Source organism: Maniola jurtina, chromosome 13, assembly GCF_905333055.1.
Source record: "Maniola jurtina chromosome 13, ilManJurt1.1, whole genome shotgun sequence".
In the NCBI taxonomy this organism is placed as follows: domain Eukaryota; kingdom Metazoa; phylum Arthropoda; class Insecta; order Lepidoptera; family Nymphalidae; genus Maniola; species Maniola jurtina.
The window spans coordinates 4,068,294-4,081,599 of record NC_060041.1 but is presented as its reverse complement, the minus strand read 5'-3'; the positions used below and the strand labels follow the sequence as shown (position 1 = coordinate 4,081,599).

General features: G+C 35.3%; 1 protein-coding gene across 6 annotated transcripts in view; it reads left to right on the top strand.

Annotated features, from left to right (window-relative positions):
- Positions 1–13,306, top strand: part of LOC123871009 (unconventional myosin-XVIIIa) — a 208,656-nt gene that overhangs the window by 45,783 nt on the left and 149,567 nt on the right. For 3 of the 6 annotated variants that reach the window (XM_045914529.1, XM_045914528.1, XM_045914530.1), the window contains exon 2: positions 11,728–12,750. The exons of 2 other annotated variants lie outside the window; for them this stretch is intronic. In XM_045914529.1, coding sequence (XP_045770485.1) covers positions 11,815–12,750 — 936 coding nt within the window. In that variant the 5' untranslated portion in view covers positions 11,728–11,814. Of the gene's footprint in view, positions 1–6,430; positions 6,446–11,727; positions 12,751–13,306 lie in introns of those variants that run through there. One more of the 6 variants, XM_045914531.1, reaches the window with a different exon arrangement.

The following is a 13,306-nucleotide window of genomic DNA, read 5'->3' as shown; positions in this document are numbered from 1 at the left end:
GAATGGATGCGGTCGGTTATTTTCGTATCGAATGTGGGATGCGCGGACTAAGCTGAGCACCGGTGGAACGTGTCCATGGACGCGTTTGAAGTATTAATGCTGAGGAGTTATTGATTGTAGTGCATTCGGTTAACTTTGATCTGCATATCATATGAGTTTATTATTTTTAACCCCCGACCCAAAAAGAGGGGTGTTATAAGTTTGACGTGTGTATCTGTGTGTCTGTGTATCTGTGTATCTATGTATCTGTGTATCTGTGTATCTGTGTATCTGTCTGTGGCATCGTAGCGCCTAAACGAATGAACCGATTTTAATTTAGTTTTTTTTGTTTGAAAGGTGGCTTGATCGAGAGTGTTCTTAGCTATAATCTAAAAAAATTGGTTCAGCCGTTTAAGAGTTATCAGCTCTTTTCTAGTTTTCTTGTAGAAAAGAAGGTTAGATAACCGTTAGGTTCATAATATTATGTCAATAGACAAATGTCAAGCTGTCAAGATGGACGTTGCCTAAATACATAATTATTTATTTGAAAATGATGTTTTGGAAAACTCAAATACTTTGGATCGTCGGGGGTGTTATAAATTTTTAATTTACACTTGTTACTTTGTAACGATCGCAAGGATTGCGCTAGATGACGAATCGTCCATGCTAGGAATTTATTGATTGTAGTAAGCACTATGATCTGCATACTTTCATGCATGATATGACATTGATTGCATGTATTGCGATAGACAAACCCCATGAGGAGCCATTAATTGCATTCATCTGTGATATGAGTTTTTAAGTAACTTTTTATTGTTGATGAAGATAAGATGGTTTCTTTAATATGTAAATAGTGAAATGTAGATTATACATAAATAAAGATATTGTAAATTCCCTATTTCCAAAAGACATTAAATAAATAAATAAATAGGAAAAAAAGTTAGAAATAACTAGGCCTTTTAAAGTCTCGAAACCCGATGCTGAGGGATGGTTTCTTTATAGAGAGAAATTATTAAAGCTCAAACCAATGTTGGGTAACACATATCCATATTCGATATTCTAGGATTCCTGCCAAAATAGGTATAGGTAAGGCAGCTTAGTTTCTTTGTCTCTTTAGTAAAACTCCAGACATTGCATTCTACCAGCACAGAGTAGACAACAATGCCGTCAAGGCTCTCAAAAATTATTACATGATAGCTATTTGTTTAAAATTTCTCTGCACTCGACTTCTGCCCACACAAACGGTGAAGTAAACTGGTATTGCGTGCGTAACTTATTTCAGCCGGCCTGTCTATGATGCTGATTTGTTGCCGATTATTATACACTGTTCAAATTGTTACCGGCTTTCTATTAATAACCTAGGAAATAAATAAGCGATTGTAAAGGGAGTCTATTTAGAACTACATACTTGGTGAAATGCGGTCTCTGAAGGCTAACAAAAAGTAATATCGTTGATAGAGTAAGACCAAATTTTTATATCAGTATACATACTTACTAGTATATCGTTATGGACTAAGCATTTGAAATGATCTGAATTCAGTCAAAAACAACTACTAAACAATACAATACTTCATTAATAAGTTTCGTACGATGTATTTCGTAGTTCAGGAAGAGATCTCAACAGACATTGAGCGTAGTTTTGATGACTTAAATGCAAAAAAATAGTTCCACTAAGTAAATCTAATTAATTATTAAAACTAGCCGAGTTAAAAATATACGTAATATAGTCAGTGCCCTTGACAACGTGATAACGAAGCTATATGCTATATATAGTAGGGCAATAATGTACTCATAGGTAGGTATGTGTAGTTATTACCTATCTAAATTTGCAAACTCAGTGCCGTCGCTTTCGCGTATGCAAAGATAAGGCATTATAGTACCTAAACGACATTGTAATTTGTAATTGCAAGGTTTGTTTTCTAATAAGTTTGGCTTTAAAACATTGTCATTCAATTGTCCTTATGTATAAAAATGCTAAGAGTCGCGAGTAAAATTTTCCTTCAACTCGATATAATAAATAGACACAAGATGTATTTAGCGAAAGGCGAATTATACGCTCGACTATAAATCCCATCCGATAGTGAATTCAAGAGAGCGTACCACATGAATAAGAATATTAAAAGTAAATGAATAACAAGTGTAAATTAAAAATTTATAACACCCCCGACAAGTGAAGGTTACAGTAACTAGAAAAGAGCTGATAACTTTCAAACGGTTGAACCGATTTTCTTGGATTATAGCTAAAAACACTCACGATCAAGCTACCTTTCAAACAAAAAAACTAAATTAAAATCGGTTCATTAGTTTAGGAGCTACGATGCCACAGACAGATACACAGATACACACGTCAAACTTATATCACCCCTTTTTTTGGGTCGGGGGTTAAAAAGTAAATAAATGAGAAAAAACATAAGTGATACTAAGAATGCGAAGAAAACATAAGTGATATTGCTCTTAAGTGACTTAACCGATTATTTAAAACCAGCCTGACGAATCTAAAATGCTCTCAGCGAAATCTCCAAATGACAGATGAGTAACATAACTCTCCATATTAGCTGAATAGCCGTGAACCGCACATGTTATGCGGCAACTTATCAACAGTGGGTGTTGCGAAGGTGTCTGCGTTTTCACTTTCTGTAATTTTTGTTAATTTGATTTTTGAACGAAGATAATAAATGCAAATTTAATGTATCTATAGGGCTATTTCCGGTCTATCTCTTATAACGATGACGTATTTGTACTTTCCCAGGAACTGGATGTAGATATGATTGTGACTGGTGATAAGCTTTAAATGGGTTGGCATTGTCAGTTGTATAGAATCGAGATACAAGGAACCACAAGCTTGATTCGCTATAATCCGCTAAAACAGACAAATCTGTATGGACCAACGTGCATTGAAGAGTCTACACTCTACCGGCCGTATTCACAAACCTTACTATGAGGTCTCACAGTAAGCTCGAACGCATAGTTCCACCATTCAGATCATTATAAATTGACGTGATACAGTCATCTGATTGGTGGAACGGACACTGTGCGTTCGAGCGCACTATGAAACCTCATAGTGACGTTTGTGAATACGGGTGTAAATCTCCTGAGGATGCTCCGGTGTCGGGGTGAAACGTACTACCTATTACTTATTAGTGGAAAATTGTCAAACCTCGTGATTTTTAGGTGCCAGTCTTCAGTGTGTTTTTGTATAGTAGCACAGTTTAGTCTTTAATTTGAAATTCGTTTTACGTCCTTTTTTAGCAATATTAAAAAGAAAAAGACGCACATACTTACTATAGATTTATTTTTGAGAAAAACATCAGAATGTGTCTGTAATTATCACGTTGTTTATGATCTTAACTCAGTGTTTTTAATTCCCCACCCAAAGAGAGGGGTGTTATAAGTTTGACGTGTGTATCTGTGTATCTGTCTGTGGCATCGTAGCTCCTAAGCGAATAAAACGATTTTAATTTAGTTTTTTTGTTTGAAAGGTAGCTTGGCCGAGAGTGTTCTTAGCTATAATCGAAGTGAATCGGTTCAGCCGTTTGAAAGTTATCAGCTCTTTTCTAGTTACTGTAACCCTCACTTGTCGGGGGTGTTATAAATTTTTAATTTACACTTGTAGCTTATAGTGGCAGAGACACACAATCTGAAAGACTGCTATAATATCATTGACTCCATCTAAGTTTCACAATAAGGTAGCAGTTTTTAATTGCCTTCGGCTTTTATAAACGGACAATCAGCTATGTAAATAGGAACTATATTTAACGTAACTTCTTGACCCACACTTCATATATTTGAATTCTAAGATGACTCTTATCTTTACGAAATCTTTAGATATCATGCTGGGTTTGAGGATGAACATACTGGTTTTTGGTTTTGTGTTAATTTAAGTTTTTTTCTAAGTATGAGTGACGTGACTTAAATGCCAACATCATTATGAAATGGTAAACGAGAAATATTAGCCATAATAATAAGGTCATAAATGGATTAAATAGTTTGAAATTTATTCACAAAACAAACGTAGATATACCTATTAAGTAGGTACCTATGTCGAAAATAAAAATATATATGTATTTTGATATTTGGTGCCTTATTTAAGAGTAAAGGTCATTGAAAAATTTAAAGCTCTTTGTTAGTAATACAAGAACATTATTTAAATTATTATTGGAATACATATCAAACAAAATAATTTAAACATAAATGATGTCCGCGACTTCGTGCGCTCGGATTTAGGTTTTTTATAATATTGTGATATCTCTATTTGATTTTCCGGGATAAAAAGTAGCTAATATCCATTTCCGGCATGGATACCTCCTGTCCTATTTCTGTATCAAATTACGTTAAATCGGTTGAACGGATTGACCGTGACAGACAGGCAGACGCAGTTTCGCATTCATATAGATATTTTATATACCTATATAGATTCGCATTTATATAAATACTTAGTACATATTTTTATAAATTAGTATGGAATTCTTCTTTCTAAATTTAATTATTTGCTCGCGTACAAATAATTTTACATGTATAATCCTTTAACTTCTTTACATCATTCGATGTCTTCTTTTTCCACATTCTTCTGTCATCCGTCAACGTATCATCCACCCCTTTTTAACCCCCGACCCAAAAAGAGGGGTGTTATAAGTTTGACGTATGTATCTGTGGCATCGTAGCTCCTAAACAAATTAACCGATTTTAATTTACTTTTTTTGTTTGAAAAGTGGCTTGATCGAGAGTGTTCTTAGCTATAGTCGAAGAAAATCGGTTCAGCCGTTTGAAAATTATCAGCTCTTTTGTAGTTTTCTTATGGAGGTTTTTGTGTCGGGGGTTTTTTAAATTTTGAGTAATATTAGCATCCTCTACGCAATCCATCCAGTTGTTTGGTCGTCCTCTCCTCTTTTTACTTCCACAATATTTTTGTACTTGCCCCTGTTGCATGTACAAAAATAAAAACAAACATTTTATTAATATCTTCAAAGGAATCAAGAATCAATACAGCACGAATCGTCCGTTTTAATGTAAATGCCTCTATCATTGGAACCTATTCTCGTATCTGCGAGGTGTTGTAAGGACATTGTCGCCGGCATCACGATCCCGTGACTTGTCGGAATACTAATTGCCACCATTTGTATGTTGGTCTTCACCGTTGGCCATTGTGTTCTTGGAATTGCGCGGTATGTTGGAAACATTTTCAAAAGGTTTCTTCCTTAATACTGCAAAATATCCTTTATGCAAATTCGCTTGTTTTATTAAGGTCATCAATAATTATCATTTAGACAACTCTAAAAATTAGTTTATTTAGACAAAGCTATCATCCTGAACAAGAATAAGAAAAAATTCTGTACTCAATACCATCAGTCATCTTCAGGCTTAGGTTTTCAATTGATTCCTAATATCGCACAATAAACTGGTTTGGTTAAGTCGGCACCTAATAGATGTTTGACCTCAACTGTGGAACTAATTTTAATAATGTCCATAAATAGCAAACAATACATTCTAATAGCTTTGGCGTCAATTGATTAAAACAAAAATTCAAAATTGTGAATTGTTAAATTATTTTACTTCGCTAATTTTTTTTAGTATAGGTACACTCCTTATAGTCCTTCAAATTTCGTCTTATGCAAATCTTAATAGGTATTGCGTATAAAATTTGCATATTTTGAATACAAAACACATATATTTACATTCTGATAACAAATACTCGTTTGTAATTAGGTGTCCTTTGTAGGGTTCCGTACTTCCAGAGAAAACAAACAGACAGACAGCCAACAAAGTGATCCTATAAGGGTCTAAAACATAAAGCATACTTCTCGTTGACCTAGAATCATGGAATTTGGCAAGCAGAAATGTCTTATTATTATCGTTACTAAGCACAAGTAATGGGAAAAATCTGAGAATCGTGATTTTGTGGTTCCGTCAGAAAGAAGTATTATTTTTGTACGATAGTTGCGGCACCCTTGCACTTGACCAGGTTTTTTAGGAGTGAAGCTTATCAAGTCCTTCTTCTTCTTCTTTATGTGCCTCTCCATTACTGAAGGTCAGCAGTAAGTTGCTTAAACTTCTCCTTGTCCATGGCTAGCCGGAATAGTTCTCCAACTGTTTTTATACCAGTCCACTCCCTTATGTTACGTAGCCATGACTTCTTCCTTCTTCCCATCCCTCTTTTTCCAGGTATTTTACCCATCATAATGATCTGCAGCAGGCGGTACCTATCGTGTCGCAAAATATGGCCCAGGTACGAGATTATTAAGTCCACATCATATAAATTCTAATTTTCGTGAATAAGGTCTTTCCATCAAATACGAGAAACGATGCCTGATGAATTATGATAGAATCGCCTTATTATCATAGCTTAGTTTATTTGATCCATTACCTTCAGAGCTACGCTACGCGAGGGTTTACATTTATTGTGAACCTCTGAGACTTCCATTACCTTAATTGAAGTTATATTATGGAATCACTCTGAATTTGTATTTGAGTAATCAACGCACATGTTACTATATCAATAACTGCTTGATGATTACAACTATAACCGGCTCTACCTAACTGGGCAATAAACGTGAAATCTTAATTGACTTTAACATATAAATCTGCCATCACCATCCCGAAGTATTAAAAAGCTTCCGGCAGCAGTAGGTATTAACGATGCTCAGAGTTACTTCACATTATCAGAACTTTAAAAGAGATCACTCGCCTATGGATAGAAAATGAAATGAAATGAAAATTTATTTATCATATTTAAGTAGGTACATGAGTTTCATAGAGTCCTGGCCCCTAAACTAGTGTAGCCCGTATTATAGGGGTCAGTACCTTCCCATACAAATGTTTAAATATCTAAGATTGATTAAAATCAAATAAGTTTGATATGTGTGTGAAAGATGTCTTCAAAGAAATTCTCGTGTCCTTTCAGTTGCATTATGACCGATGCTTTATCTCGATGCGCAATACTCGTAAATAATACATACATTGATGTGAATAATAAGTTGAGACTTGAGTGCATACCTACAGCTTATTTTAGATATTTTGTGCCTGGAGTGCATCACGTTTCCAAACACCTAATGTTTGTAATAATCTCAGAATATTCGTGTTGCTATGAGAATCCAAGTACTGGAAATTTATGTTTTACCTGTGGTTTTATTGCCGTGTCAGTACCTTATAATTCTTCTGCCTTTTTATTCTTTAATTCGGACGTTTTTGGCCCACTGAAGATTTGTACCTATATGAACTAATTTCCAACTAAAACGGCCTAAAACTATGCAAAAATTTTCATTGGAAAAGATCCAATGTTTTTAATTTCCATCAGTGAATAAAGCCTAAACTTATTTTCAAATAACACAGCCTAAACTCTGCTAAAACTGAGACCAAAGCTTGTGATTGTGATCAAAACAGTACAATTAGTACAGAAAATTAATAGCGTTCATACTGTTTTCTGCTCCTCGTGATATTTTTATTTCGTACAATTACACAGTTTTGTTCGTCAGCTCCTCATTATTTTCAGTCTCAATAATATCCTACAACCACTGATTCTATGCGGAGGTAGCTAAGTTCCGCATGCCTTATTGAGCAAGTTCCGTTAGACGTTACTTTTATGACTGTATTTTGTTTCCCGATATTAAAATTTCAACATGATGTTCAAATTATTTTTCAATTAATGATCCTTCTTTACTTAAACACTCATTTCTGTATAATATACTGAAGTGATTATCATTTTAGAAGTGATAATGTTATGTGATATTAATAAATGAATACAGACTGCAGTCTCGAGGAATCCTGCTTTTAAAATCAATGAGATATCCGTTCCTTCGACCACCAATATCGAAGAAAAATAAATGAAGAATAAAATAAAGCAATCCCACCGAAGCAGCGTGTAACAATTCCAAACAGGCAACAAAAAGGAAGTAAACCCGTAATAAATATGAGTTAAAACAAAACGTGGCGTCCGTCCTTCCATTCCGTCTGGTTCCGAGTATCTCTACAAAGTAGTAATGTTCCTAATAAATCCCTTCAACACTTGACACATCATTTATTTCGACTCTGTAGGGCTACCCACATTAGGCAGGGTTGATTGCATTTCTGCTTGATTCCTTCCTACTATATCCTTAGATTAATTAAAAAGTTAGTATTAAGGTAATGTATGCGTTGTAAGGTTTCTGTTCCTGATCTACTAGCAATACCACGTCATCACACTTCACACTAATATTATAAAGGCGAAAGTTTGTGTGTATGTGTATGTGTGTGTGTATGTGTATGTTTGTTACTCCTTCACGCAAAAACCACTGGACGGATTTGGCTGAACTTCGGAATGGAGATAGATAATATCCTGGATTAGCACATAGGCTACTTTTATCCCGAAAAACCAAACAGATCCCATGGGATTTCGAAAAATCTAAATCCACGCGGACGAAGTCGCGGGCGTCAGCTAGTCTTGTATAAAACCAGAACCGAGAGATACAAGAAGTCCGAATTCATCCCATTCGGATTTCTTGTACCTAAGTATTTTATCGCCGAAATTAATACAATCCTATATTCAGTAATCTATCGATAAGTTACTTGGAAGCTTTGTCATAATTTTGTTCTAAATTGTATGGTCTGTTTACACACCTATCTAGTCATCTATACAGTACAAAACCTTTAAAGTTTAAATCAACATAATACCTCACTACAAGCTTTTAATCAAACGTTGTTAGCGCCCATGTTTTAATAGTATAAGATAATATATAACTATTGCCATTTAGATTTTAATTAAGAAGAGAAACCGTTTGTACGACCACCGTGGGCATTGGCGCGAGTTAATTAACAGAGATATTAAGATATGATCTGTTTGCTTTTCATTACGTTTATAACTTGTAATAGAACTCTATTAGTAAAATATCATGAAATTATTCCTATACTGATAGACGATCACTTCACGTAGGTCTTTTCACTCTCTTGTAAGTGGGAGGTTTCTCAACTTTTAGTTTTTCGGTGCGGGGTCGACATTCAAACACTTTAGGACCCCAAAGTCTATTGGTTCTTTGAGCTATGTGCCCGCCCTTTGCTTTTTCAGCAATATCCATATCCATACTTAATATTATATAAATGAGAAAGTATGTCTGCCTGTCCGTCTGTCTGCTAGCTTTTCACGGCCCAACAGTTCAACCGATTTTGATGAAAGGTACAGAGTTAGCTTACATCGCGGGGACGGACATAGGCTATCCGGAAAAATCGAAGAGTTCCCACGGGATTCTCAAAGACCCATCCGTTTAACCGATTTACATGAATTTTGCTACAGTGGTAGCTTGCGTCTCAGAAATTGGCAAAGGCAACTTTTTATCCCGGAAAGCAGAGTTGCAATGGGTTTTTAAAAAAACCTAAATCCACGCGGACGAAGTATCATCAGGAATCATCTAGTCTAGTGACTCATAAGGATGTGCCGGTTACTCTAGATCTACTACGGATCTCCTCATTTTCAATTTAATCAACCTGCTCTGTGCATCGCTAGCAGTGACTCCATTTTCTTACTTATACTACGCGACAGGTCGACATGGCAATCGGGGTATGAGGCGGAGGGATGCCCCGCACACCACACGGCACACTGGGTTAGCGTGGGACTGTGATCGAACTGGCACGAACTAGAACTATAATTTCGTTAATTCTAATGTTCAAGATTTCCTATCTAATTTGAATTTTATCAAATCTTTACTTACAAAATAATTTACAAAATGTTCGAACCAGTTCCGATCACCCAATTGATTGGCGTTTAACAAACAGGTTGAAAAGTTGTTACATGTTAGCATTTTAAATAGTAAGAATTAGGAAAATTTCACAAGAGACCTTCATCTTAAATGTAGTTAATGAAAGATCAAATCAGACATGAATGAATAACAGAGAAAGAGTGTAAGATAGTGGATGATATCAGTAAAAATACATTTGAACTAAGTAATAAGGATTTAAATAATCGAGCTGGAGTTCCAGAACGCTTTATCATTAGAACTCCACATAACAGCGACACGTGTAAAACTAAAACATGGTAGATATTTAAGTACGATCAAACTATGTAAAAGTGTAGGTAGGTACTTAAATTAGTAGCTCTATAATAAATCAAACTTAGACAAATCTCAGTTATTTGATAAAAACTGCACTAAATGTACGGGCAATAATACTTTAAATTGCGATTCTTCTATATTTTGAAACGGTGAACAGAATAATGTCTGAAGATAATTCACGTGAAGTCGAAACAAGTCGCGAATAGTTAAACTGGTATAAAATATAGGTGATGAACTTGCAGCACTACTAGGGCTCTACTGCATTCGATCCCCATCCGAATTTTGTATGAGAGGTTGAACATTCTCGTAGATCTGACTATTCTGAAGCCGAGAATATCTCCAATGGTATTACAGATCCAACGTACACGATATTGCTATACATGTTATGAGAATAAACTCCTTAATCCTTAAATAGAAAGAATAACTAATCTCCCCCCAAGCGTTAATTCAATTTTTAACCGACCAAAAAAGGAGAAGGTTCTCAATTCGTCGGAATCTTTTTTTTTCATCAGTAATTTCATAAATTTCGTATACATTTCGCGCACTAGGGAGACAAATTGCGCAATGCCAATTTAAATATTATCGAATAAGTGGGATCTGTGTCGCTAGATCAATTTGCATGCGCCGTTGACCAACGTGGTTCGTATATATTGCTGTATTTACTCACGTACACTACCTTAGGAAATTCGAGCATATTTTTCAATCATATTTTGACTCTATTACAACTGAATAAAGTTTAATTTAGGAAGAAAGATCCTTGGACGCAGTTATAGGTTGTACGATGATAACGATGCTAACTTTGTTTAGCTTCACAGTTCACACCTACTAAAAGTCTTTAGTTGTAGACACATAAATTTAATATATTAATTTATGCTCAAAATATTAAGTTTATATTTGTTTTCGGAAACTATAATAATAAAATAATAATTAGTCAGTGTTTTAATATTTGTACACCTAGTTCTTAAGAATTTTTATTTAAACATAGAAAAATAATAAATCAATTATTTTTATTACGGTTGAAAAGTTGTTTAGATGGTATTTAGTAAGTGCAATACATGTAAATAGAAAGTGGAACTCATTCCCACGATCAGGTGTGTGTAAGTGCTGATAAAGTTAGTCCAAATATTGACATAGTGATAAGTGAATTAACAGACTAACTCGGCCAAGTGGGAGTGCACTTTGGAATAGTATGTTAAGATCATTACGACTACTTGAAAAATAAAAACATTGATTCTTTAGCAGAGCAGATTGTTGTATACGTAAAAATTTATATGTATAAAATTTATTACATCTAGAGAAATATCTATTTTGAAATCCAATGTGCCACTTCTTTAACACAATATTTTCCATAGGCGTAAAATGGTTATAAAGAATTTACGTTTGGTACCGCTAACTGTTGTTGTGCAATATTTAGAAGTATCTATTGAATGTTGACAATATATAGCTCTAGCTGCAAGACGGCACGATTGCGGAGGTAGACGTTTAGCGTTTAGTGACTGTAATCCGACTTCGACACAAATTGCACCACGAATATTTTATATTGAAAATATTAAAAACCGATAACAATTTTAATATCGGTTCAAATGCGTCTGCAATTTCTCTCGGTATAACTAGCACCATCTTTACATAATTTGTACGTTAACTGGACTGGATAACTTTTATTTTTCACAAAGTTGAAATTGCGCTTTCACTTTACGTTAAGGAGCCCAAAACTATTATAATAATGTGATTTTAGGAAAGTGAGCATGTTTTTAATACAAAAATGTCAAACTGTGTTGTGAACTGCAATGTGACAAAGGTGTAAGAAGAAAAGGGGGAAATAATGTTTCATATACAAGGAACATTTGAACAATCGCTCCGATGTGGCGACGAGCTTTCGCCCAACGGGAACAAAACCCTGGCAGCACTTGCGAAGATTCACAAGCATTGTACTGGCAAATCCCACGCCCATGGATGCGTCGATTCAAAAAATCCACTTGCAAAGTCTGATTCTAATACAAGTCTGCAATCTAAAAAGTCCTTTCGGAGCGATTGCTATATAGAAATTAAGGAAGCCACCAAAAATGACAGTAATATTACCAATAAGAATGGATCTATGACCAAGAGTTTTAGTAACAGTACTAGCTCCTACGAAGGGCATAGCGATACTGACTCAGAGACTGCTTTTAAGCCTCGCGTAGAACCTAAATTGACTGATCCCTGTGAACGGCTTTTCGCCCAAAACACAAAAGCTTCTCTAATGAAAACAGCTCGAATGCGCTATGCTGATGATAGTGCCACTTCACCTGTAAATGATGAGATTGATGGTGAAAAATGGAAGAATAATTTTGTGAGAACATCCTCGAGAGGGAGCTTCAGAGATAGAAAGTCAGGCGTTGTGACTATTGAAGAAGTAAAATCTGATGGATTGAGTAGTCATGAAGATGACAAGAAGAGAGCCTTGACTCCAAATAAAAATATAGTTTGTCGTAAAAATTCATCAGGAACGGTAAATGGCAAACCTGGAAGCAACGGTACGAAACCTCCCTGGCGTAGTGCAAGCAAAAATGGTATTTCAAATGAGCCGTTCGTTCGTTCGCCGTCGCTCCGGGGAAGTATCAGAAAAAAGAAGTTTGATGGTGTGCCATGGCGGAGGCTGTACGATCTTTCACTTTGGAGAAAGTATGGAGTTAACTTCGCTTTAAATGGAGCAGATTCAGAGCGTGCCCTATTGAGACCCTGGAGCGAATTGTCTTCCCAGCCGCAGCCACTTTACGAGGTAAGTTAGCTTTAGTTTGGCAAGCCCCCGAGCAGGCCACTTCTTTGATACTATTCTCTACATATTTGGCAACATTTGATTACCCCTCCTTATCTACGCGAGCTGCACGAACTTGAATATCATTATATAGGGAGAGGCAGTCACGCTGCCGATACAAAATTTGTAAAGATAATTGTATTTTATTGTTACTCTGTTAAGACCAAGGAGATAAAAGCCTTTAAATCTTTACATGGAGCTAGTTTTGAAATAGTTCACGTTATCTTATCCTAACGCTAACTGATATACTGCACCTCTGTTTGTTCCGGCTATCTTTTGGAGATTTTATCAAAAGTAACCTTTTGTGCTATTTGTCTAAGATAATATAATAAAAATTATTTAATATTTTAAACAACTTCAGAGATTTTTTATCACTTTGTTGATCTTAATTTTTTTAACTGTTAAAAAATGTATTAGCCGCGCAGCACCCACGTAATGGACCTCTAGGTGTCTTTTGCCTAAAATTGGTAAATTGCTGTCCTATTATTATGAAAGAGTATTTGTAAAACAGCATTGAGTT